Source organism: Podarcis melisellensis (genome assembly GCF_964234715.1).
Source record: "Podarcis melisellensis genome assembly, chromosome: 10".
In the NCBI taxonomy this organism is placed as follows: Eukaryota; Metazoa; Chordata; class Lepidosauria; order Squamata; family Lacertidae; genus Podarcis; species Podarcis melisellensis.
In genome coordinates this window covers 70,541,402-70,569,323 of record NC_138542.1, presented here as the reverse complement: position 1 = coordinate 70,569,323, position 27,922 = coordinate 70,541,402, and the positions used below count along the sequence as shown (strand labels likewise).

The 27,922-nt window shown below is 45.9% G+C and overlaps 1 protein-coding gene across 1 annotated transcript; it reads right to left on the bottom strand.

Annotated features, from left to right (window-relative positions):
- Positions 1–17,616: 17,616 nt before the first annotated feature.
- On the bottom strand, positions 17,617–22,419 carry LOC309378601 (DNA excision repair protein ERCC-6-like). Its single transcript, XM_081926970.1, has 2 exons — positions 22,258–22,419; positions 17,617–19,762 (listed from the first exon to the last, which is right to left on the bottom strand). Exons 1-2 carry the CDS (start codon positions 22,311–22,313, stop codon positions 17,632–17,634), a joined length of 2,187 nt encoding a protein of 728 aa, XP_081783096.1. The 5' UTR covers positions 22,314–22,419; the 3' UTR covers positions 17,617–17,631.
- Positions 22,420–27,922: the final 5,503 nt, after the last annotated feature.

Below are 27,922 nucleotides of genomic sequence, written 5' to 3'. Positions count from 1 at the left end.
AAGCTACGCCAAACCGGTTATTTGGGCTCTCTGTTTGTTTTCTCCGAAGTCAAAACCCCACCAGAGATAAGTAGTGTTTTCAACTCAAGCCGCAGGTGACCGCTGTCCCCGGCCGCAGGGCCAGCGATGCCCTCATTAAAGGCTAAGCCTCCTGCCCCATAGGATTGATGTGGTCGTAGGGCAGATCGGGAAATTGCAGCTTTGCAGCCGAAAAAAGAGGGGAAGGAGAGGCTCATCGTCCCCTCCATCCTTTGCCAGTGTGGCGGCAGTCACGACTCACCTTTCATCCCAGCCGCCCGAGCACAAAACTGCCTCACCTGTTATTGCGTGGCTCACGGCAGCTGCCTGGCCCACCTGCCACTCAGTTGCTCCACACCCCTTGCCCACAAAAACCGAGATAAATCCTTTATTATCCTTCCCTGTGCAGGATTTCCAACCATAGTTGGCTGGCAGGTTATATTGTTTTTCAGAATGCTACAGGTGTGATAAATGTTTTATAGGTAACGGTAAAAGGACCCCTGACCATTAGGTCCAGTCGTGGACGACTCTGGGGTTGCAGCGCTCATCTCGCTTTATTGGCCGAGGGAGCCAGCGTACAGCTTCCGGGTCATGTGGCCAGCATGACTAAGCCACTTCTGGCGAACCAGAGCAGTGCACAGAAACACCGTTTACCTTCCTGCCAGAGCGGTACCTATTTATCTACTTGCACTTTGACGTGCTTTCGAAATGCTAGGTTGGCAGGAGCAGGGACTGAGCAACGGGAGCTCACCCCGTTGCGGGGATTCGAACCGCCGACCTTCTGATCGGCAAGTCCTAGGCTCTGTGGTTTAACCCACAGCGCCACCCACGTCCCCATAAATGTTTTATAGATGGTACTTAACACCTACCAAAATAGCTAAAATGTATAAGACAAAAACAAATCTGTGCTGGAGGTGTGGTAAAACAGAGGGGACACTTATACATGTTTGGTGGACCTGTGAAAAAAATCAAAAGCTTCTAGAACACAGTGTATGACGAGCTTAAAAAAATGTTTAAGTATAACTTTATGAAAAATACAGAAGTTTTTCTACTAGGGATAACGGACACAAGAGAAGATCAGAAAATATTCCTCTATGCCACAGGAGTGGCATAGATTCTAACTGCTAAAAACTGGAAAAAAGAAATTGTGCCAACAAAAACAGAATGGCAAGACAAACTGTTAGAATATATTGAATTGGCTAGATTAACGGAGGCAATTAGAGATCACACTAGGCAAGAGTTTCAAAAAGCATGGGGAAAATGCAGAGTATACTTCACAAAACAGTGCCCTAAAATGCATACCTGGACTTGTTTCGATTAATGTCTACAGGAGACTTTGTGGATATTTAAGTTATAATTAGAAAAATCTTAATAATTATTCATAAAGGAAACACCTTATAAGAAGTGAATAAGGAGCCCAGATACAGGATAAAGGAAGTCTTTTATTTGGTTGTTTGTTTGTTATGCTTACTGTATGTTAAGTTGACGTTTAATGAGGGTGGATTTCTGTACTGGGGGTGGAGAAAGAAAGAAAGAAAGAAAGAAAGAAAGAAAGAAAGAAAGAAAGAAAGAAAGAAAGAAAGAAAGAAAGAAAGAAAGAAAGAGAATGCTACAGGTGTGATAAATGAGGCTATGGCGTCATGTCTCTGTGTGTTTTCGTTAATCCTTAATCATTCCACTTGGCATCTTTAGGACGGATGGTGGATTGGACCCCTACATGTCACTTGCTTGTTTATTGCATTGATATCCCAGCTTTTCCTTCAAGGAACTCAAGGTGGTCCACCTCCGCCTTTAAGCTCCACAACAATCTTGTGAGGTAGGCTGGGTTGAGAGGTAGTGATTCAGAACATCATCTTCAAGGACCTAGTCCGTCACTCTAACCACTGCACCACACTGCCTCTGACATACGGACTAGGAACATGCCTGTATCCCATGAAATTTATTACGGTCAGAGACCAGCTTGAGAAACACAAATGGAACTACAATCCCAATAGCAAAACAAACATTTAAAACAATCTACAACAATGGATTTTAAGTTCAAAAGTGCGATAGGCATATAAACACATGAAAACTTTAAAATAGACTACCTTAGAGAAATAACCCAGAGTCGCCCATAGATCCGAGTTTGGGAATTTTCTTAACAAACTGGATTGAATCGGGGGATGCTCTGTGCCTACTGATCTGTGCGCAGAATCTGGCGGCGGCGACAACAACAACAATAATTGGGGGGTCTACAGTTACCTTGAAATCTCTTTAACTGGAGATACCATGGAATATACAGAAATGGCAAAACTTACCGGAAGAACAAGAAATCAAGGTAGCAAACTTTTTATAAAAGAATAGAAATGGTTTGTTGAATATTTATAGATAAATTGTAAACAGATAAAAACATCAGCAGGATTATTGTAATAACCTGCAGTTTCACAAGAGTATATATTTGCAGTAGATAATTAAATGAGCAAGTGAAAAGAATTTGGATATGCAGAAGATGTTTAAAAAATGTTTTTTAAGGACCCGCCGAAAGAGGGGGGACGAAGTCAAACTTTGAAATGTTAAATTGATTGTAAAACTAATGAAAAGTATAAACATGAAAGGTATAAATAAAAACTTGATGATACTAATGATAACGATAATGATGATGATGATAGGAGATACCAGATGGAAGTTTTCCGCATGAGAATGTAGAAAGCTGTCTTAGGCAGAGTCAGTATTGGTTAGCTCAGTATTACCTACACTGACTGGCAGCATCTCTCAGGCAAGGGGCTTTCCCAGCCATGGGGAGTGACCCTGGGGCTTTCTGCATGCAAGGTAGAGGCTCTGTCAGTGAGCTACGGCCCTTTCCCCAGGCCCTTCTGCATGCAATGCACGCGTCCTGAGGCACAGAACATTTCCCAAATCCCGGAATCTAGATTTCATGGCAATAAACTCCCTAGCAGACAAGCCCAGCCACCGTGAAGCCATCGCAGGGTTTCCAGCTCTTGCCGTCCCCAATGGAAGGGGAACTGGGGGTCAGATCCTGGTGGCTGAATCACCGAAAGCTCAGCAGCGATGCTGTCCTTTTCAGCAAAGGCATGAGAAGGGTGGGATCATTTGAGCATCGGCTGAGTGAACAGGTGAGCCCATCGTGAGTCACAAGGGATGGGTGAGGGAGATGTCCCAATCGGCCGTTTCCATCCCCCTTTTCTGTGACTGAGACAGCGAGGAATTCAGAGTCACTGTTGTGCTTTCAGATCCGGTTACATAAGGAGATTAGAAAAATGTCTCGTTGCACTTCGCTGCCCAACAATAACGCTGCCCTGAATGGCACAACAATGGCATTGCTAATATTCCGTTCTTCTCGGATGCTTGTGCCATTTGAAAGGTCTCGAGTTGATAATCTGAGGCTAGACACACAACGGTGGCAGAGAGGAATGGGCAGAGGCCACACAAGAAAGGTGAAGTTCACCTTTGGATGGTGGCTAACAGATTGAGGTTGAATCCAAGACAGAAGTACTGTTTTTGGGGGACAGGAGGCGGGCAGGTGTGGAGGACTCCCTGGTCCTGAATGGGGCAACTGTGCCCCTGAAGGACCAGGTGCGCAGCCTGGGAGTCATTTTGGACTCACAGCTGTCCATGGAGGTGCAGGTCAATTCTGTGTCCAGGGCAGCTGTTTACCAGCTCCATCTGGTACACAGGATGAGACCCTCCCTGTCTGAGGACTGTCTCGCCAGAGTGGTGCATGCTCTAGTTATCTCACGCTTGGACTACTGCAATGCGCTCTACGTGGGGCTGCCTTTGAAGGTGACCCAGAAACTACAACTAATCCAGAATGCGGCAGCTAGACTGGTGACTGGGAGCAGCCGCCGAGACCACATAACACCTGTGTTGAAAGACCTACACATCGTTCAGCCCGGAGGTCCAGCGCCGAGGGCCTTCTGGCAGTTCCCTCCCTGCGAGAAGCCAAGTTACAGGGAAGCAGGCAGAGGGCCTTCTCGGTGGTGGCACCCGCCCTGTGGAACGCCCTCCCACCAGATGTCAAAGAGAAAAATAACTACCAAACTTTTAGAAGACATCTGAAGGCAGCCCTGTTTAGGGAAGCTTTTAATGTTTAATAGGTTATTGTATTTTAGTGTTCTGTTGGAAGCCGCCCAGAGTGGCTGGGGAAAACCAGCCAGATTGGCGGGGTATAAATAAATTATCATCATCATCATCATCATCACCATCAGGACTGAAGAAGAGAGACCTGGATCAGGCCAATGTTCTCACAGTGGCTGAACAGCCGCTTGTGGTAAATCCGCAAGCTGCATTGGCGCACAATAGCACTTTGGGTTGGTGGCGGCCATTGCGTCCTGCAGGAAGGAGTTCCAGAGGTATCCAGAGGTATTGGAAGCTGTAGCCACAGAGACCTGCTTGCGCTGAGCTGGATCCAAAGCTGTGGCTAATGGAGAAGCGAGATTTGTTGGGGGTGTTGATGCTGTGAGCCCCTCCATCTTATTCTCAGGTGGTGTATACATCAGAAAGACACCACAGTTTCCTCCAACCTTCATTCCAAGTACAGTGGCCCCTTGGTTCTCAAACGCCTTGGTACTTAAACAACTTAGAACCCAAACACTGCAAACCTGGAAGAATGTGTTTTGGTTTGTGAACCTTTTTCGGAAGCTGAAGGTGTTCCACTTTGAGTATTATGCTTCTGTTTTGAGCAGGGGTCAGCAAAATTCTTCAGCAGGGGGCCGGTCCACTGTCCCTCAGACCTTGTGGGGGCCGGGCTATATTTTGAGGGGGGGAGTGAATGAATTCCTATGCCTCACAAATAACCCAGAGATGCATTTGAAATAAAAGGACACATTCTACTCATGTAAAAACACGCTGATTCCCGGACCGTCCGTGGGCCAGATTTAGAAGGCGATTGGGCCGGATCCAGCCCCCGGGCCTTAGTTTGCCTACCCAGGGTTCTGAGTGTCATACTTCTGTTTGGAGTGTTACACTGAGGTCTGTCTGTTTTTGCGTGTGTGTTTTTTGGCTCTTTTCGTTTTATTTTTGTCACTGTGTGGAACCCAGTTCAGCTCCTGACGGATTGATTGTGTGACTGCAGTACATTGTTTATTGCTTTCGTTTTATGGATCGATGGTCTCGTTAGATAGTAAAATTCATGTTCAATTGCTGTTTTAGGAGTTGTTTTTAAAGGTCTGGAATGGATTAATCCGTTTTGCATTGCTTTCTATGGGAAAGCGCACCTTGGTTTTGGAACGCTTTGGTTTTGGAACGGACTTCAGCATATGATGAAAACAACGTAAAGAAAATGGTGTTCCTAAAGACCTTCCTTTCTAGAGATGCTGGCAGCCCGAGAATCAAAGCCAATGGGATTTTACTCCCCTCGTTTTTATTTTTAGATTGGGGAGGGGGTTGAGGGTGGGGCAGAGAAGGCCGACCCACAGCCCAGCATCCTGCTGCTTCTGTTTGTTATTCTTTCCTAGCTGCATTGATGTGATTATAGAGTCCAGGAAACTGACTGCCAAGACCTATGAACTGCTGCTATCGATGGGCTACGCTGCAAGTTTAAGTGTTACCTATAAACCACAAAGCGAGTGGTCAAGAAGACTGAGAATGACCTCCTGATGGGGCAGTTTTTATAAAATAAGCAACCAATCAGAAGGCTGTTCCAACAGCCAATCAGCAACGGGAGCCAAATGGGTAATGAGAAATACTTAAAGGGTGAGAGGGAAGAAAGGGGGATGTTCCATCTCCCCCTAAAAAAAACAAGACTCCCGCAATGGTACAGTCATAGAATTATAGAATTGTAGAGTTGGAAAAGCCTTTGACTGTGTCGACCACAGCAAACTATGGCAAGTTCTTAAAGAAATGGGAGTGCCTGATCACCTCATCTGTCTGCTGAGAAATCTCTATGTGGGATAAGAAGCTACAGTTAGAAGTGGATATGGAACAACTAATTGGTTCAAAATTGGAAAAGGAGTACGACAAGGCTGTATATTGTCTCCCTGCTTATTTAACTTATATGCAGAATTCGTCATGCGAAAGGCTGGGCTGGATGAATCCCTAGCCGGAATTAAGATTGCCGGAAGAAATATCAACAACCTCAGATCATGGCCACTGGTCCCATCACCTCCTGGCAAATAGAAGGGGAAGAAATGGAGGCAGTGAGAGATTTTACTTTCTTGGGTTCCATGATCATTGCAGATGGTGACAGCAGCCACGAAATTAAAAGATGCCTGCTTCTTGGGAGAATAGCAATGACAAACCTAGACAGCATCTTAAAAAGCAGAGACATCACCTTGCCGACAAAGGTCCGTATAGTAAAAGCTATGGTTTTCCCAGTAGTGATGTATGGAAGTGAGAGCTGGACCATAAAGAAGGCTGATCGCCGAAGAATTGATGCTTTTGAATTCTGGTGTTGGAGGAGACTCTTGAGAGTCCCATGGACTGCAAGAAGATCAAACCTCTCCATTCTGAAGGAAATCAGCCCTGAGTGCTCACTGGAAGGACAGATCCTGAAGACTTTGGCCACCTCATGAGAAGAGAAGACTCCCTGGAAAAGACCCTGATGTTGGGAAAGATGGAGGGCACAAGGAGAAGGGGATGACAGAGGACGAGATGGCTGGACAGTGTTCTCAAAGCTACCAGCCTGAGTTTGACCAAACTGTGGGAGGCAGTGGAAGACAGGAGTGCCTGGCGTGCTCTGGTCCAGGTGGTCATGAAGAGTCGGACACGACTAAACGACTAAACTACAATAAAGAGATGAGGGTCATCAGGTCCAACCCCCTTGCAATGCAGGAATCTTTTGCCCAACATGGGGCTTGAACCACAGACCAGAGATTGAGGGTCTCACAATTTATAATAACTTGAACTTCTGGGTCCAAATACCACCACCTTTATTCCCTCCTTGCCATTATCAGCCTGGAAATGAAGTCAATCAGCTTCACCGGTTGATTTCTGCTTGTCCTGCAGCTCCTCAAGGCATGGCGCCTCCTGCGTTGCAGAGGGTTCGACTAGATGTCCTTTGGGTCCCTTCCAACTTGATGATTCTATGAAAAGAGAATCATAGAATCATAGAGTTGGAAGAGACCCCAAGGGCCATCGAGTCCAACCCCCTGCCAAGCAGGAAACACCATCAGAGCACTCCTGACATATGGTTGTCAAGCCTCTGCTTAAAGACCTCCAAAGAAGGAGACTCCACCACACTCCTTGGCAGCAAATTCCTCTGTCAAACAGCTCTTACTGTCAGGAAGTTCTTCCTAATGTTTAGGTAGAATCTTCTTTCTTGTAGTTTGGATCCATTGCTCCGTGTCCGCTTCTCTGGAGCAGCAGAAAACAACCTTTCTCCCTCCTCTATGTGACATCCTTTTATATATTTGAACATGGCTATCATATCACCCCTTCACCTCCTCTTCTCCAGGCTAAATATGCCCAGCTCCCTTAGCCGTTCCTCATAAGGCATCGTTTCCAGGCCTTTGACCATTTTGGTTGCCCTCCTCTGGACACGTTTCAGTTTGTCAGTGTCCTTCTTGAACTGTGGTGCCCAGAACTGGACACAGTACTCCAGGTGAGGTCTGACCAGAGCAGAATACAGTGGCACTATTACTTCCCTTGATCTAGATGCTATACTCCTATTGATGCAGCCCAGAATTGCATTGGCTTTTTTAGCTGCCGCGTCACACTGTTGGCTCATGTCAAAATGTGGTCAACCAAGACTCCTAGATCCTTTTCACATGTACTGCTCTCAAGCCAGGTGTCACCCATCTTGTATTTGTGCCTCTCTCTCTTTTTTTTGCCCAGTTTGGTGTCATCTGCAAATTTGATCAGGATGCCCTTGAGTCCATCATCCAAGTCGTTGATAAAGATGTTGAATAAGACCGGGCCCAAGACAGAACCCTGTGGCACCCCACTAGTCACTCTTCTCCAGGATGAAGAGGAACCATTGATGAGCACCCTTTGGGTTCAGTCAGTCAGCCAGTTACAAATCCACTGAGTGGTAGCATAGTCAAGACCGCATTTTACCAGCTTCTTTACAAGAATATCATGGGGCACCTTGTCAAATGCCTTGCTGAAATCAAGGTAGGCTACATCCACTGCATTCCCTTCATCTACCAGGCTTGTAATTCTGTCAAAAAACGAGATCAGGTTAGTCTGATATGACTGACTCCTGGTCTGAGGAGCCTGAACTTCCTGGTTCATTTGGAAGCCACGGTGGAGTTCTTCGTGGTGCAGAGTTGTTATCGCTAGATTCAGACAGTGGATAAGCACGAACGAAGAGGCAGATATTCTAAACCACGCAGCACAGAGGGGCTTTTTCCATGCAACAATGTGTGATCGCCATCAAAGGACAAGGGACTTCCCGGCTTGTTGTGAAGCCTGAGCTTTTGGCAGCTCTCCTGTACGTAATTATATACCTGCCGTTCTGACATGTCTAGCTCCAAAGGCAGAAGGCAGAAATGCCCGGAGCTTCAACAAAAGAAAACTACAGTTTCCAGGAAGCCAAAGAGACCCCAAGGGACGCGGGTGGTGCTGGGCGTTAAACCACAGAGCCTAGGACTTATCGATCAGAAGGTCGGCAGTTTGAATCCCTGCGATGGGGTGAGCTCCTGTTGTTCAGTCCCAGCTCCTGCCAACCTAGCAGTTCAAAAGCACGTCAAAGTGCAAGTAGATAAATAGGTACCACTCCGGCGGGAAGGTAAACAGTGTTTCCGTGCGCTGCTCTGGTTTGCCAGAAGCGGTTTAGTCATGCTGGCCACATGACCCGGAAGCTGTACACTGGCTTCCTCGGCCAGTAAAGCGAGATGAGCGCCGCAACCCCAGAGTCGGCCACGACTGAACCTAATGTTCAGGGGTCCCTTTACCTTTAAAGAGAACCCAATCAGTATTTGGTCATGCTTTTCTAAAGAGAGCAAGCTGGTTGTTTTCCGATGCTGCTTCGCTGGGGTGGAGGCCCACGTGACATTCGCCTTCGCAAATTGCGCCTGTTCTGAATCAAGGAATCTGTTCTCCCCTCTCCACCAGAGCCACCATTTGGAACTGATTACTGGGGCCTGGGAGTCCCTCTAAGTACTTTAGGGCAGGCGAAGAACAGCACGTAGCAAGCGTGTAATGATATTAATGAGAGACAGGTCTGGCTTTGAAGAAAGCCTCCATAAGGGTTGGGATGTGGTGGTGGGGATGAGCTCAGATGCGCACACACACAGAAACACCCCCCCCCCAGACCCTCCAAGTGTCCCTGTTTTCCAGGGAGAGTCCCGGAATTACAGAAGCCACCCCAGTTTCTGATTTGATCCCAGAAAGTCACTCTTTTCCTTGTTGTTGTTGTTGTTGTTTCCCCATGGCCCCATGGACCAGAGCACACCAGGCACTCCTGGTTGGACAGTGTTCTCGAAGCTACCAGCATGAGTTTGACCAAACTGCGGGAGGCAGTGGAAGACAGAAGTGCCTGGCGTGCTCTGGTCCAGGGGGTCACGAAGAGTCGGTCACGACTAAATGACTACACAACAACAACTCTCTACTGCAACATTTTACTGCAGTTCCAACTTGCAGTTGAAACAATAACACACTTACCCCAGGCGCCCTCCTGCCTTGTTGGGACTGTTCTCTCGAGAGACAACTCCATTAGTACATTACATTTCCTGCAGTTGTACCACGAGGCCACACCCAGAATTTTTGGGAACATTTTAACACTCCGAGAGAGCCAACATCCAGTGTTTCCTACAAGCCGCGTGCTCAGGAAGGTACTGTGAGGAAAATTGGCTTTTGATCACGGAAGGGCTGCATCTCAGTGGGGCAGCATTTGTTTTGCATGAAGGAAGTCCCAGTAGATCTGAGAGAAGCTCCTGTCTGGAATCCGGGAGAGGAGCTGCCAGTCTGAGTGGGCAATACTGAGGTGGATGGTCCGATTTGGTATCCCTCAAGTTTCCCAGGTGTTTTCCTGACGATACCAAAAAGGGAAAAAGCAGCAGCAGCAGCCTGCACACTCTCAGGAACAGGGGAACGTGCGTGGGTTTTGGAAAAGCTAAAACCGCACCCCACACTATTGGTGAAACACCTCTGGATTAAAAGCGTGTCTGGAGGCAGTTGGAGCATGGATGGTGGCTAACAGGTTGAGGTTGAATCCTGACAAGACAGAAGTACTGTTTTGGGGGGACGGGAGGCGGGCGGGTGTGGGGGACTCCCTGGTCCTGAATGTGATAACTGTGCCCCTGAAGGACCAGGTGCGCAGCCTGGGAGTCATTTTGGACTCACAGCTGTCCATGGAGGTGCAGGTCAATTCTGTGTCCAGGGCAGCTGTTTACCAGCTCCATCTGGTACACAGGATGAGACCCTCCCTGTCCGCGGACTGTCTCGCCAGAGTGGTGCATGCTCTGGTTATCTCCCACTTGGACTACTGCAATGCACTGTACGTGGGGCTACCTTTGAAGGTGACCTGGAAACTACAACTAATCCAGAATGCGGCAGCTAGACTGGTGACTGGGAGCGGCCTCCGAGACCACATAACACCGGTCTTGAAAGACCCACATTGGCTCCTAGTACATTTCCGAGTGTTGATGCTGACCTTTAAAGCCCTAAATGGCCTCGGTCCAGTATACCTGAAGGAGCATCTCCACCTCCATCGTTCTGCCCGGACACTGAGGTCCAGCTCCGAGGGCCTTCTGGCAGTTCCCTCGCTGCGAGAAGCCAAGTTACAGGGAACCAGGCAGAGGGCCTTCTCGGTAGTGGCACCCACCCTGTGGAACGCCCTCCCACCAGACGTCAAAGAGATAAACAACTACTTGACATTCAGAAGACATCTGAAAGCAGCCCTGTTCAGGGAAGTTTTTAATGTTTAATAGGTTATTGTATTTTAGTGTTTTGTTGGAAGCCGCCCAGAGTGCCTGGGGAAACCCAGCCAGATGGGCGGGGTATAAATAATAAATTATTATTATTATTATTATTATTATTATTATTATTAAGCCACAGGTTCAAACCATACTTAAGAACAAATTCTGCCTAGCAATCTTCGGCAAACCACTACTGTCTAAATCAGGTGTTCCCAACCTGCTGCACTGCTGCTCCTGTCACCCCCAGCTTGCCCCCCACCCAGAGGGGCACTGATAATTCATTGTGATTCCTCCACCTCAGGGGGTTAGACTAGATGACCCCTGAGGTCCCTGCCAACACTACCGTTGTGTGATTCTATGACTCCATAATTCGCTGTGCCATAACTAGGAATTCAAAGGTGGAATTGACGTTCGGGGTGTGTGTGGATTTCTTAAAGGTGGTGCTTTGTCCTGGATCTTTGGCAAGTGAATCAAAAAACTGCATTTATTCGACGTTACTGTAATAACAGCTCAACAATTTCTGGGTTTTCCTTTAAAATGCTCAACAATTATACGTGTACCTTGGTTCTCGAACGCCTTGGTAGTCGTATGTTTTGGCTCCCGAATGCTGAAAACCCAGAAGTGTTCCGGTTTTTGAACGTTCTTTGGAACCCAAACATCCGACGTTGCTTCTGCGGCTGCCGGTTGAGTGCAGGAAGCTCCTGCAGCCAATTGGAAGCTGTGCCTTGGTTTTCGAACATATTTGGAAGCCGAATGGACTTCCGGAATGGATTGCGTTTGAGAAGCAAGGTATGGCTGTGTTTGGGTTTCCAGAAAAAGCTCAACTTTTTGAGTTGAGCTAGGGATATGGCAACCCTAGCTGCAACCCCACAAATTTTATGCAAGACTTCCCCCAATATACACTGAAGAACTGTGCAGCAAAATTTGGAGCCGTGCAAATTTTGAAGGATTGCTGTGGTTTGTTTTGAAATAAAAAATTAAGGTCTTATATACCGTATATATAACAAATGTTCATGGATTTGCCAGGCAAATACGTACATAAATGCATGGGCCACATGTCTGAGGCAGCACAGGAGGTCAGTCCAGGAGCCATTTTGGCTCCCAAACTGACCAAATGTTTTCTCTGCAAGGTCAAATGGAAATGGAAAAGCCTCCCCGTTGTCTTTTCATTCACAAATCCTGTCTTAAGGGTTTATCTGTGAATGAATAGGGTAAGCCTGTGACCTGGCTCAGGAACTAAGTATTTGTCACTACAAAAGACTGGCCAGGCTCCCCAGGGTATCCAATCAAGTGAGCATTAACAGGTCACCTGCCAGACAGGAGATAAACAACGACAGGAGATAAACAACGCACTCAGATTTCTGCTGTAGACCACCCTTTCTGTGATGTAAATATGATGTATCTGGAGGGTGGTCTTGAGCTACACCCCTTCTGTGATGTATGTATGTTGTTTCTGGGGGTGGTCTTGGACTCCAGGACGGGCAATTTAAAATGTCTATATAAGTGCAGGCACACCTTGGTCCAGGGTTCCTCCTCCTCTCCTGCGTGTGAGGGGAACACCCTGTTGCAACAGTTCAATAAAGATCAGGCTTACTAGCTGCTTTGCTTCTCAGTATTTTCTGGTTGGCCTCTGTTCTTTTCTCCAACCAATGGAGAACCTACAAAGGACTCTATAAGGGCTCTTGTGTCCCCCATAAGGGAATAAGGGCAGGTTTTCGTTTATTACAGATTGTTCTTGGAAATGGGCATCAGGTAAAAGCACAAACTGGAGTGAATTTTTCTCCATCCCTAAGTCAGAGGAGGAGTCTAGTCTGTTGCTACTAAAGCAACAATGCTTGCAATAATGTACCGTATTTTTCATTCCATAAGACACACCTTTTTCTTCCTAAAAAGTAAAGGGAAATGTCTATGCGTCTTATGGAGCGAATGAGTGGTCCCTGGAGCCGAATTGCCCAGGGGTGAAAAGCAGATTGTGCTTTTTTTTTTTAGAAAGAGGGAAGGGGGTGTTGAAACAAAGCCGCTGATCGTTTGCCGATTGGGGGGAGAGATAAGGGACGCTAGAGATAAAGGAGGCTGCCTGGGAGTGGGGAGGTAAAGATAGCAAACTTGCAAAGGGGGAAACAGGAAGACTAAAGCAATAAGGAGAGAAATTGGAAGAAAAGGAGGAGCAAAAAACTGCTCCAGCTAAGGAAAAGACACTAAGGCAAACAAGAGGGAAGGGAGTGTTGAAAGGAAGCAGCTGATCGGTGGGATCGGGAGGGAGATAAGGGACGCTAGTGATAAAGGAGGCTGCCTGGGAGGGGGGAGGTAAAAGCCCATGGATCCTCAGGATTTTTACATTGGGTCACCCCAAATTCACCATCAGATCACATAGCATGTCCATGGCTACAACCTGCACCAAAGAAATCATGCACCCACTGTTGTGTGGGGCCGCAATGGTGCAAAAACGTGGTTACAAAGCACGGATGCACATGGATCCTCAGGATTTTTGCATTGGGTCACCCCAAATTCGCCATCAGGTCACATGTTTGTGGCCACAGCATGAACCACAAAAATCACACATCCACTGTTTCGTTCAGAATATTTTTTTCCTTGTTTTCCTCCTCTAAAAACTAGGTGCGTCTTATGGAGCGAAAAATACGGTGCCCGAAGTGGGGACGACAGACAGAAAGGCAACCTATCCTTTCTGATTCCCTCGTAAGTAACAGCTTTCTTTCTCTCAGGCTTCTCTTCCTTACTGCTGCTGCTGCTATTCTGTTCTTTTGTTAAGCTCAGGACTGCCTGATGGCCACACGGAAGCTTGTACAGTGGCACCTTGGGTTAAGTACCGTACTTAATTCGTTCCAGAGGTCCGTTCTTAACCTGAAAATGTTCTTAACTTGAAGCACCACTTTAGCTAATGGGGCCTCCTGCTGCTGCCGTGCCGCCGGAGCACGATTTCTGTTCTTATCCTGAAGCAAAGTTCTTAACCTGAAGCACTATTTCTGGGTCAGCGGAGTCTGTAACCTGAAGCGTATGTAACCTGAAGCGTGTGTAACCTGAGGTACCACTGTACATACATACACACACTCACACACACACACACATATATCACATACATATACATATACATATATATACATACAGTGGTACCTCGGATTAAGAACTTAATTCGTTCTGGAGGTCCATTCTTAACCTGAAACTGTTCTTAACCAGAAGCACCACTTTAGCTAATGGGGCCTGCTGCGCCGCTGGAGCACGATTTCTGTTCTCACCCTGAAGCAAAGTTCTTAACCTGAAGCATTATTTCTGGGTTAGTGGAGTCTGTAACCTGAAGCGAATGTAACCTGAAGTGTATGTAACCTGAGGTACCACTGTAATCAGAATGGCTTTGTTTGCCAGGAGTAACAAACCTTTGGCTCCTTTATTCCTTAAAGAAGCCTTAACAACTGATTTCTGCCCTGCGCTTGCAGCATCTATTCCAAACTGCGACAAAACCCTGCAAAAGTCAAGGGCCTGTGTTTTATCCGGGGCTGGGTGAGGGGCGTTCCCCGACTTCCCTTGGGACCCAGGCGAGACCCTCTCCCTCAGTTTCCCTGCTCCCCTCTTTGCAGCCAGCCACATTGCCAGAGGCAATACTTGCTGGCGTGGGCTCTGGCGATAACAGGATTCCATCCCTGGGCCAGCCACAGTTTGCTTTCCTTGGCCAAGAGGAGAGAACAATGGTCCGGGAGCACGCCAGGAAACTCTAATAAATGGGATGAAAATATCTCAGAAAGCCAGGCATGGGGCCCGCAAATTATTTATAAAAGGCATTTCAGGCCGGCGTAAAGGGCAGGTGAGGAGGTCAGAAAAAACACAAGGCCCAGCCCAAGCCCGGGTGGAAAAAAAAAAGAGAGAAAGAAAAATTGGCGCCATTTCAGAGCAAATGGTAAAAATAAAGGGTGCACTCAGGGGGAAAACGCACAAAGGGAATTTTCCACCCTTCTCAGGCCTTTTTCAACCCTTCTATAATTCGCTTGTACAAAACAGACAGGATTCAGTGGGGTTTACTCCTAGGTAGGAGTCCAGGCCAAGTCCCGCTCCATGGCCATAGAATCAAAAACAGTGGTACATTGGTTCTCAATCTTAATCCGTTCCGGAAGTCCGTTCCAAAACCAAAGCGTTCCAAAACCAAGGTGCGCTTTCCCATAGAAAGTCATGCAAAACGGATTAATCCGTTCCAGAGTTTTAAAAATAACCCCTAAAACAGCAATTGAATATGAAGTTTACTGTCTAACGAGACCAGCGATCCATAAAATGAAAGCAATAAACAATGTACAGTGGTACCTCGGGTTAAGTACTTAATTCGTTCGGGAGGTCCATACTTAACCGGAAACTGTTCTTAACCTGAAGCACCACTTTAGCTAATGGGGCCTCCTGCTGCCGCCGCGCCGATGGAGCACGATTTCTGTTCTCATCCTGAAGCAAAGTTCTTAACCTGAAGCACTATTTCTGAGTTAGCGGAGTCTGTAACCTGAAGCGTATGTAACCTGAAGCGTATGTAACCCGAGGTACCACTGTATTGCAGTCTCACAATCAATCGGTAGCTGAACTGGGTTCCACACAGTCACAAAAACAGAACAAACAGAGCCACAAATGCAAAAATGCGAAATAAATAGCAAAAACAGACCTCAACGTAATACTCAAAACGGAAGTGTGGCACTCAAAACGGAAGCGTTAACATTCAAAACGGAGCGTGTTCAGCTTCTGAAAAAAAGTTCACAGACTGGAACACACACTTCTGGGTTTGCAGTGTTTGGGTTCCAAGTTGGTTGAGTACCAAGGCGTTTGAGAACCAAGGCACCATCCCGGCAGAATTGGAAGGGATCACAGCTAAAGAGTCCCTGACAGATGGCCTTCCAGCCTCTGCTTAAAAACCTCCAGTGAAGGAGAGTCCAGAAGCATTTGCACTGTTGAACGGCTCTTAATGTCACAGAGTTCTTGCCAAAGTTTAGTTAGCTTCTCCTTTGTTGTCTTTTAAATCCATTACTTTGAGTCCTGCCCTCCAGAGCAGCAGCACCTTGCTCTACCTTCCCTTCCAATATCTGAAGAGGGCTACCATATCAGCCAGGGATGCGGGTGGCACTGTGGGTTAAACCACAGAGCCTAGGACTTGCTGATCGGAAGGTCGGCGGTTCAAATCCCCGTTACGGAGTGAGCTCCCATTGCTCGGTCCCTGCTCCTGTCAACCTAGCAGTTCGAAAGTACAAGTAGATAAATAGGTACCGCTCCGACGGGAAGGTAAACAGCATTTCCGCGCGCTGCTCTGGTTCGCCAGAAGCAGCTTAGTTCTGCTGGCCACATGACCTGGAAGCTGTATGCGGCTCCCTCGGCCAATAAAGCGAGATGAGCACCGCAACCCCAGAGTCGGCCACGACTGGACCTAATGGTCAGGGGTCCCTTTACCTTTACCTTACCATATCAGCCAACTTAGCCACTTGGAGCAAAACATACATCAGGAGGCTTAGTTTGGTCAAAATTGTGTGCACACTTCTAGTGTTAATACATTACTTCCGGTAAATGGCCCACCATTGAGGCCCAGGCTTTTTAGACTCGTCTACCCATGTACCATCTAAAACCAAAGGGGCACATTGTTTGCCAGATGTGATGTTTTTCCAGGTCTCCTTAGAAGCCTACACTGGCATTAAAAGATTAATCATTGTTATGTATTCAGTCGTCTGTGTTTGCCTGAGCTTGAGTCTGGACTAAGGATTCTGAGCCTGTGTTCTGATTTGATACATGATATCCAATCACAGAACATTTCTGGATTTGGGCCTCTGCCACTGGCCCTTAAACTCTGAGTCGTGATTCGCAGCTTGGAAGTTTAGACAGCCAATCACATTGGGAGTGGGAGTGGCCTCGGCCTTCAGAAATATATATAAGCAGTTGCTTTGCCCCTGTTGTCCAGTTTTGTTAGTTCAATAAAGGTTCTTGCAGTTATCGCTGTGTCTTGCTTCATGGGAACCCACCTACACTTCAATCATTATGAAGATTGCCCCCTAAAACAACCCAGCCCCCTCTTCCAATAGCCCCCAAAAATGCTCTCAACTCCCATATTGGCTTTTTAATTTGAAAAACTTTACTACTAGAAAAGACAGTTAAAGATGCATCTAAGATTATGCAAGTAATTATTTTTAACAAGTGCTCAGAAGACAAATAGGAAGAACCCCAAAGAGCCATTTATTTCACTTTCTTGGGGCTCGCCAGCTGGAGAAAGGTAACTCCAAACAATTATATCCAGTCACTTATTGAGCTAAACGTGCTCCACTGCGTCTAATACAACATTTGTCCCTCTCATTTCCTTTTGAAGAGAAACAGTCATGGCTGATCCTTGCTAAACTTTGCGGAGTAACATGCAAACTATTACCTGGAACTAGAAGATTGTTCAGCTGCCAGCCATTCCTCCACTGAAGTCTACTCGTTCTTTGAACGGGAAAATTGCAGCCTTGAACCGAGAATATATTCTCATCCTCCATTTTTCTGTGTGGACGCTGGTTTCTAATAATGCCCCAATAACACCCAACGAAGTTTGCTGGAAAACCAACAGGAGAGTCAAATAAATTACTGGGACAAGGTGAGTTGTGGAAATTTGGCACCACCAAAAATCACCATGGGGGAGGTACGTCTTTGGCTGCCCCTTCCTGAAGCAGGCCGACCAGAAATGAGTGAAGTCGAAAGCAAGTTGGTTGATAGAAAGGTCTCTGGAGGGGCAGAAAAACAGAATTCTCTTGCTCAACTCCGGCAATCGCCAAAGTCCTACAGCAGCCGGCCCTAGATAAAGATCTAGGGAAGGCCTTCAATTACACGGAAGACATCTTGATGGGCGTTTCTGCTGTCTCGCATCTACGAGCTGAGACTCCAGTTGCACCAGTTCTTGGGCTTTCTGGACCCTATGCTCGATGTACTGATGGGCCTCCTCGTCTTCCGGTTGCTCCTCGTGAGCCGTTTCACGCGAGTACATCAGGTCGTGATCCGATATGCCGAACATGTGCAAAGAGTGGAGATACGCAATGTGCTCGTCCAGCTGCAGGTCCGAGTTCCTTTGGTTGGCGTGCAAAGACTGGAGCTGCAGTTGCGTCATCGAGCTCCTGGTATCTTCCAGTGTGAACAGTTCCCTCAGCTCCTGCTTGGTGAAATACCTGTAGGGATTCTTCTTATCGCCCGTGCCCTGCCGTATGAGCGAGTCCTTGAAGACTTGGCGCCGGTAGATCCTCTCCTCCACCGTCCCACAGGTGATGAGCCGGTAGATCACAACGTTCTCCTTCTGCCCGATCCTGTAAGCCCGGTCGACGGCTTGGGCATCCGTGGCGGGGTTCCAGCTGGGATCAAATATCACCACACGGGAAGCGGCAGTTAAGGTGAGCCCAACACCGCCCACCTGCGTGGTCAAGAGGAAGACCGAATAGCCTTTGTCGTTCTGAAACGTGCCAATCCTTTTCTCCCGCTCCGCTAAGCAAGTCACCGTCCCGTCGATACGCATCACCTTAAAACGCCGATGAGTCAAGATGCATTCTATGATATCGAGCATTTTCCTCGACTGGGAGAACACAAGAGTTTGGTGCCCTTCTTCCCGAAGATTCTCCAGAAGCGCCAAGAGGAACCTCAACTTGCCGGACTCCTCGATCAGAACCTGACTGGGCACGTGTTTGATTTCCCGGGTCATGTCAGAAACGGCCTCAGCTTCCCTTTCCTCTTGCTCAGAGTAGCCCGAGACCTCCAAGCCGAGCTGGATGCAAGCTTGCGCCGACAGAAGCCTGGGGTGATCGCACAGTTTCTTCAAGACGGTCAACTCAGCCAACGGGGAACGAGTCGTCATTAGCAACTCCTTGATATGGTCCAAGTCGAGGAAGTTCCTATAGATCTCTTCTTGCATGGGCGCTAGGTAAACCCACACAATGAAGTCGTTTTTTCTCGGGAGAGACGGCATCTCTAGGACAGCAGTGCTGTTCTCCTCTCCCGGCGAACAGCTTTCTCGTTCTGAGCTCTGCGTCTGTATCGTGCCTTTACTTCGCCGCAAGAAATACGGCTGAATGATGGTCATCAGGTTCTCGGAGATCTTAAGGCCTAGGGCTTTTTCTCCGGGAGTTGCATCCTTCTCCCGGGCCTTGGTGATGGGGTTTTCATACTCCATCCGGAAGGTTTTGGCTGTGCCAAGCAGTGCCCCTTGGCAAGCAAAATCGAAGAGAGCCCACAGCTCTCGTAGGTTGTTCTGCACTGGCGTCCCCGTGAGGAGGATGCGGTTTTTGGCGGGGATGGCATACACCGATTTGGTGGTTTTAGCCGACGGTGATTTAATCTTGTGCGCTTCGTCCAAGATGATGTAGTCCCAGACGAACTCCTGCTGGTCCGAAGTGGAGAGCTGTTCGCAGTTGGCCAGGATCATCTGGTACGAGGTGAGAAGGACCCCCTTTTTGTTCTGCACCCGTTCCAGGTTTTGGCGCCGTTCCTTCCGGCTAGTGCCGTGGAAAACCTTCACCCGGATTCCCGGGGCCCACTTGACAAACTCTTGCACCCAGTTGTTAACCAAGGTAACTGGCATGATGAGTAGCACATGCCTGACCAGGTTGGCATCGAACATCCCTGAAAGAAAGGCGATAATCTGGATGGTCTTTCCCAAGCCCATGTCATCGGCCAGAATACCACCTCTCCTTCCATCCCGGAAGAGGCTGTACAAAAAGGCAACACCTTCCTTCTGATGCTCAAACAGCTTGTCGTGGATCTCCTTGTACAACAGGAGTCCACTCCGACAGACGTCCACATATTCATCCGACTCCTGATCCAAATCCAGGGTCACCAACTTCTCCTCCAGGTTTTTGATGCACCCCTTCAGACTTTCGCTGGTCTGGATTTCATCAGCCTGGCTGTAAAGTTTGAGGGATTCCTCCAGATTTCCGTTCATGGATTCTTGCTCTGCTTGGGTCATGTATCTGCAAAGCACAACATAATGACTGTTTAGAAGAGCAGGTGGGGGAAACCAAAAAATTGGGGGCTGCCAGTCCACTTTCTACAAGGAATGGATGGAGGTCCTTTCTGGCTCCACAGGCCAGAGTTTACTGGTAAGCAGGGATGTCAATCACCTACAACACAGGTGCAAGGTGCTTTGAAGTCCCCAAGTTGGGACTTCAAAGCACCTTGCAAGGAAGGTGTTTTCCTCCATTTTAGCAGGGGTTTCCACTGAGACCCTTTTCCTGAGCCAATCCTGCTGAACTAAGCAGGATTTAACCTCCACTCACCAACTGATGAGTGAAAAAGTAGAGACATCACCTTGCCAACAAAGGTCCGTATAGTAAAAGCTATGGTTTTCCCAGTAGTGATGTATGGAAGTGTGAGCTGGACCATAAAGAAGGCTGATCGCCAAAGAATGGATGCTTTTGGATTATGGTGCTGGAGGAGACTCTTGAGAGTCCCATGGACTGCAAGAAGATCAAACCTCTCCATCCTTAAGGAAATCAGCCCTGAGTGCTCACTGGAAGGACAGATCCTGAAGCCGAGGCTCCAATACTTTGGCCACCTCATGAGAAGAGAAGACTCCCTGGAAAAGACCCTGATGTTGGGAAAGATGGAGGGCACAAGGAGAAGGGGACGACAGAGGACGAGATGGTGGGACAGTGTTCTTGAAGCTACCAGCATGAGTTTGACCAAACTGCAGGAAGCAGTGGAAGACAGAAGTGCCTGGCGTGCTCTGATCCAGGGGGTCACGAAGAGTCGGACACGACTAAACGACTAAGCAACAACACCGACTGATGAGTGGAGATTAAATCCTGCCCTGTTTGCCTATGCACCCCGTTCCCTGATTAGAACAGGCAAGACAGGATCTAGATCTGCCATCTCGCCTGTCAAATGACATCACATGTCAGCTGGTGGGTGTGATTGGGGGAAGGGAATGGTCTTTCAGGACAAATGGGACCCCCTGGTTGTTATTGTTTGATTATACATTGAAATGGAAAATGTACTTGTATGTATGGCAGGGAAACTTCAATTGAGCTAAACTAGAAATATCAACAACCTCAGATATGCAGATGACACAACTTTGATGGCAGAAAGTCAGGAGGAATTAAAGAGAGTGGAACAGACCAAACCGCAGACATGCATCCCATAAAACGTCCAGATGGTCATCTAGTCCATCCGCTTGCATTGCAGGAATCTTTTGCCCAACATGAGACTCGAACCCACAACCCTGAAATTGAGTCTTGCACTCTCTACCGACTAAGCTCTGCCTTACACCAAGTCAGACCATTGGCGCATTGGGATTAGTATTGTCTACACTGACTGGCAGCAGTCCTCCAAGTTTTCAGGAAGACCCTGGGAAATCGAACCCACGACTTTCTGCATGCAACACAGATTGTTTCTTTTTTTAAAGGTTTTTTATACTTTTCAAATTTATACATGTCATGAATTTTACAATCATTTTAACATTTCAAAGTCTGACTTCCTTACCCCCCCTTTCTGCGGTTCCTTAAATTTATTTTTTATTATCTTCCGCATATCCAAATTCATTCAATTAGCTACTTTAAATATTTACTCTTAGGAAACTGCAGGTTATTACAATAGTCCTGCCAATGTTTTTATCTGCTTGCAATTTATCTGTAAATATTCAATAATTCAAATTTTCCATTCTTTTATAAAAAGTTTGTTATCTTGATTTCTTATTCTTCCAGTAAGTTTCGCCATATCTGCATATTCCATAAGTTTTTGTATCCATTCTTCCTTTCCTGGGACCATCTGCTTTTTTCCATTTTGGGGCGAGCAGCATTCTTGCTACTGTAGAAGCACACATAAATATATTTCTATACAATTTAGGTAGTTCTGTCCTGTAATGGTTCTAGGGGTTGCTCGTGCGTAAGTTGTCGCCACTCCTGGCTAGGTTACCTGGGTGTACCCTTTCTGTCTGGACAGCCTCTCACCCGTGGCTGTCTCAATCGCTGGCAGAATCTGTCAGTGGGCGTTTCTTGAACTTCTTCCAGCAAAGAAGTTCTTTGACACCTAGTCTCCTCCTACTCTCCCTGCGCGGAAGTCTTCTGCGCAGGGAGGGTGTGGGCAGCGGAGGACCCTTGCTCTCCCCACTGGTCTCCGGCGAGGAGTCCTGGAGCCCCCTCGCCGATTCCCCCTTCTGCCCCCCTTCTCCACTGGTGTTACGCTGATTTCCTTCCCCAGCAGATGGGCTGCCTCTCTCCCTACTGGGACCCTCTCCGGCATCCCTCTGGAGCCTTCCCTCCGCCTCTGGCTCCGATGGCAGTTCCCTGACATGTCCCTATAATCCGCAAAATTATTTTGCATTCCTTTGGGAATGCAAGGCAGATTCTCTATCAATGAACTACGGCAATTCCCTAGAGTTCTTACGTAAGCCCTCCCTCGCAGGCCGAAGTAACACAGGGCAGACACTGGTTTGTCACCCGAGGGAGAATTTGGACTGGACTCTCACCTTTGATACTGCTCCACCTCCCTGCGAGACGTTTTCTTCTTCAGTACTGTCATCATGATGCTGTGGAACCAGCCAGCAAGAAATCCAATCTAGCAACCCTGGAAACAAAGGAAAACAAGAGGCGAGTAGGGTGGGAAGGATGGGCAAACCGAGAGTCTTCAAAGTACCAAGGGTGATGTGAGAAGTGTAAAGAAAAAAGACGGCACTTTTTTCATATGTGGTGGGAATGCAAAATAATTCAGAATTACCGGGAAATGATTTATAACGAAACAAAAAGAATGTTTAAGGTAAAAAGGTAAAGGTAAAGGGACCCCTGACCATTAGGTCCAGTCGTGGCAGACTCTGGGGTTGCGGCGCTCATCTCGCTTTATTGGCCGAGGGAGCCGGCGTACAGCTTCCGCATCATGTGACCAGCATGACTAAGCCGCTTCTGGCGAACCAGAGCAGCGCATGGAAACGCCATTTACCTTCCCGCTGGAGCGGTACCTATTTATCTACTTGCACTTTGACGGGCTTTCGAACTGCTAGGTTGGCAGGAGCAGGGACCGAGCAACGGGAGCTCACCCCGTCGCGGGGATACGAACCACCGACCTTCTGATCGGCAAACCCTAGGCTCTGTGGTTTAACCCACAGCGCCACCCATGTCTCTAATGTTTAAGGTAACCTTTGCTAAAAGTCCAGAAGCGTTTTTTATTAGGCATTATAGGTCAAGACTTGTCAAAAGAGAAGGAGAAACTTTTTATGTATGCTACAATGGCGGCTAGGATGCTGCTAACTCAAAAATGGAAAAGTGGCAAGATACCAACTAAAGAAGAATGGAAAGAAAATTAATGGATCATGCTGAAATGGTAAAACTAATTGAAAGATTAAGAGGCTAAGACAATAGAGACTTCAAAAAAGATTGGGAACCATTTATGTTGTATCCACGGTAGACCTTCTGGGAATTTATATATAATGAGATGAAAAAGATGTTGAAATAAAAAATGCTGGTCTGAAATTAAAAGGGACTTAGAAGTTTGGTCAAGATTGAAACTTTCCTTGTCAGGACGTATTGCTGCTATAAAGATGAATGTATTGCCAAAAATGCTGTTTTTGTTTCAGACTTTACAGATTGTGGATAAAATGGAGTGTTTTGGGAGATGGCAGAGAGATATCTCTAAATTTGTCTGGCAGGGCAAAAAGCCCAGAATTAAGTTTAAGATACTAACTGATGCTAAAGAAAGAGGGGGCTTTGCCTTGCCAGACTTAAAGTTGTACTATGAATCAGCAGCTTTCTGCTGGTTGAAAGATTGGCTGCTTCTTGAAAACACTGATGTTTTAGACTTGGAAGGATTTAACAATGATTTTGGATGGCATGCATATTTGTGGTATGACAAGGCTAAAATTCATAAGGCTTTCAAGAACCATATTGTCAGGAAAGCAGTGTTCAATGTCTGGATAAAATATAAAGACTTACTGGAAAATAAGACCCCAAGGTGGTTATCACCAATGAAAGCTAAGGCCCCGAAAAGACTCAATATGGAGGCCAAATGGCCGAAATATTGGGAAATAATAGAAAAAGATGGAGATAACTGGAGGTTGCAGAGTTTGGAGAAACTAAAAGATAAAGTGCGAGATTGGTTACATTATGCTCAGATTAAAGAAGTTTTTAAGTTGGATAAAAAGATAGGATTCCAGGTGGAAAAATCAAAGTTAGAAACGGAACTGTTAGAACCTAGGACTAAGATACTTTCAAGAATGTATAACTTGCTGTTAAAATGGAACACACAAGATGAAACGGTCAAATCAGCTATGATAAAATGGGCACAGGACATAGGGTATAATATCATGTTTGCTGACTGGGAAAGGTTATGGACCACCGGTCTGAGATTCACAGCATGTAATGCCTTGAAAGAATATATTATGAAAATGATATATAGGTGGTACATGACCCCAGTCAATCTTGCAAAAATATACCATTTGTCAGATAACAAATGTTGGAAATGTAAAGAAACTGAAGGAACGTTCTTTCACCTCTGGTGGACCTGCCCTAGAGTTAAGGCTTTCTGGGAAATGATATATAATGAGCTGAAAAAGGTATTTAAGTATACCTTTCCTAAGAAACCAGAGGCCTTTCTTTTAGGCATTGTCGGCCAGAGGGTGTTAAAGAAAGACCGAACATTTTTTATGTATGCAACAACAGCAGCAAGGATACTTGTCGCCAAACATCGGAAAACCCAAGATTTGCCCACACTGGAAGAATGGCAGATGCAACTGATAGACTATATGGAACTGGCGGAAATGACAGGCAGAATTCGAGACCTGGGAGAAGAGGTTGTGGAGGAGGACTGGAAGAAATTTAAGGACTATTTACAAAAACACTGTAAATTGTATGAATGTTAAGAAAGATGTAAGACTATCAACAATATGGCACCAATAAGTTAGTTAAAAGGAAAATGAAGATAAATGTAAGTACAAGAAAAGATAAATTTTTGGATAAATATTATGTTAGAAATAATCTTTTAAGGTTTGGGTTTAAATTATCTAAAATTAGGGATACAATATTGGAAAATTATATATAAGAATTGAAACAAGCTAATAAATTGCTGACTAAAGCTTGAAAATGTGGAAAGCAGGAACGAGGGTTGTGAGGAAGTCCAAAGAAGTGAAGAAAATGTGGATACTGAAAAACTATATGTTATTTTGTTTGTTGCTATTGTATTAAGAAAATCTTTAATAAATATTTATAAAAAAAGAAAAGAAAAAGATGTTGAAATATACATTTTTTAAAAAACAAGCATTTTTACTTGGTATTATAGGTCAGGACATTAATAGGCAAGATGTTAAATTGTTTTTATATGCAGGACTAGGGCCTGGGAGAGTCACGGGTTCAAATCCCCATCCAGCCACGATGTCTCAGCCTAAACTACCTCACAGGGCTATTGTGGTGATTAAATGAGGAGTAGGGCTATGGATTAAACCACAGAGCCTAGGACTTGCTGATCAGAAGGTTGGCGGTTTGAATCCCCACAACGGGGTGAGCTCCCGTTGCTTGGTCCCTGCTCCTGCCAACCTAGCAGTTCGAAAGCACGTCAAAGTGCAAGTAGATAAATAGGTACCACTCCAGTGGTGGCTTGCTGGCTGGTGAGAATTGGAAAGGAACCTGTAATAAAAAAATTAAGGTCTTATATATATAATAAATGTTCGTAAATGTACCAACCAGCATGTACATAGATCAGCACAGGAAGACCACCTGAAACCATTTTGACTCCCAAACTGACGAAATGTTTTCTCTGCAAGGAGGGAGGGGGTTAGGGAACCTTCCCATTGTCTCAGGAATTGGGTACTGTGATACCATCTCAAAGGAATATAGGGACACAGGTGGCGCTGTGGGTTGAACCACAGAGCCTAGGAATTGCAGATCAGAAGGTCAGCGGTTCGAATCCCTGCGATGGAGTGAGCTCCCGATGCTCGGTCCCTGCTCCTGCCAACCTAGCAGTTCGAAAGCACGTCAAAGTGCAAGTAGATAAATAGGTACCACTCCGGCGGGAAGGTAAACGGCGTTACCGTACGTTGCTCTGGTTCGCCAGAAGCGGCTTAGTCCTGCTGGCCACATGACCCGGAAGCTGTACACCGGCTCCCTCGGCCAGTAAAGCGAGATGAGTGCCACAACCCCAGAGTCGGCCACAACTGGACCTAATGGTCAGGGGTCCCTTTACCCTTTAGGGGAAAACCATGTGTTGGAAATGCAACAAAGGAACAAAAGGATCATTGCGAAATGATACTAATGATGATGACAAAATGCCAAAATATTTTAAGTATTGAAATGGAATTAGGAAATGTATGTTACACCGAGGGAAGAGAAACATGGTGAAAACAGGAGGGAAATCCATTTTTAAATTTGTCTTAAATTTGAATTAATTTGGTGTGGATTTGTTAAATTGATTTGAAAAGCGATACAAATCATTTGCAAAGACAATAAAATTATCATTGCAGCTGGAAGATCTATGCCTACTATCAGAGAAGGCAGAAACCACCCAGGTTTTGGTAATGATATATTGAATGATGATAAAAGGAGAGCTTGGTTTTAAAACAAAAAAAATCAAGATTTCAGATAGATTTAATAGAAGGCGGTGGAAAAACATTATCCAAAATGTACGATTTGTTATTAGAATGGTATACAAAAGATGTAGAAGTAAAAGAAGCAATGATAAAATGGGCCATAGATTTTGGACATAATATTGAATTGGATGCTTAGCATGAGTTATGGAATGTAAACATGAAATTTACGGCATGTACTGTTTTAAAAGAGAATTTAATGAAAATGATTTATAGGTGGCATCTAACACCGGGAAAGCTGGCAAAAATGTACAGGATGAAGGATAAAAAAATGTTGGAAATGCAGAGAGGCAGATGGACACTTTTATCACATGTGGTGGACGTGTGATAAAGTTAAGAACTTTTGGGAATTAATTTACAATGAACTTAAGAGAATACTTAAATATACTTTCCCCAAAAAAACCAGAAGCCTTTTTCCTGGGGTTGATGGGGAAGGAAATTAAGAAAGTAGATCAAAAAAATTTATGTATGCCACAGCTGCAGCAAGAAACATGCTTGCCCAAAACTGGACATTGCAAGAAGTTCCTACTATTGCAGAGTGGCAGACAAAAATGATGAATTATGCAGAGTTAGTTATGCAGAATTTGGGACCAGAGGTTTCAAGAAAGTTTGGAGTATATTTATGGTGTATATAAAAGATAACTGTAAAACCTTAAAGACACTGGCAGGACTGAAATAGCTCTTACAACGTATGGAAGATATAAGGTTAAATAAACAGAATATGTGATATAAGAAAATAAAGGATACTCGCTGAAGGGATGGAGGGAAGCTACAAGCTCGGCAGAGCTAAAGTATTTATATGATTTATTGTACTGTGCTATAAAAGTTTGTATAAAGAAAATAATAAAAAATTATTGGAAAAGAAAGAAACCACCTAGGTTTTAAGCAGCGGCTATAAACCACACCCTTTCGGGGGTCCCCTTTGCAGAACCAGCCCAAAGCCACTTAAAACTGGGGATTTTTTTAAAGAAGGTGATTGCTTTAAGATTGATATAAGGTAAAAAAGTGAAATATAGGAATGTGAAGAAATTGGTAAAGTGATATGGAAGTCTGTTAAAGGGAGGTCGATGCTTTATTTAAGCAATGCTTTAAGTTACAAATTCTTTGATTTTTGATTCTGAAATGTAATGAAATATGGAAAACTTAATAAAAATTATATTAAAAAAGCACACCAAAAAAACCCTGGGGCTTTTTTCTCTTCTTACCAGCACAAATAATTCTTCTTCAGGTTAGTCGGGGGAAGAGGAGGAGGAAAAGGAGAATAAACTGTGTCCTGAGAGGTTTGGATATCTGGGTGCAAACAGAACTCTCTCCAGTCTGCAGCAATATCAGTCAACTGCAGCTGTGCCCAAACTTTGGGTAGAATGACACCCCTCTGGCCCAATGAGAAGTTGGGAGGAGGGCGGGAAAAGGCAAGGTACCTTAGCAATCCTGGCCCCTCTCTCCAAAGAATCCTGGGAACTGTAGTTTGTTAAAAAGGGTGCTAAGAGTGGTTAGGAGCCCCCATTCCCCTCCCAGAACTACAATTCCCAGAATACCTTGCACTTGTTAACCTGCTCTGGGAATT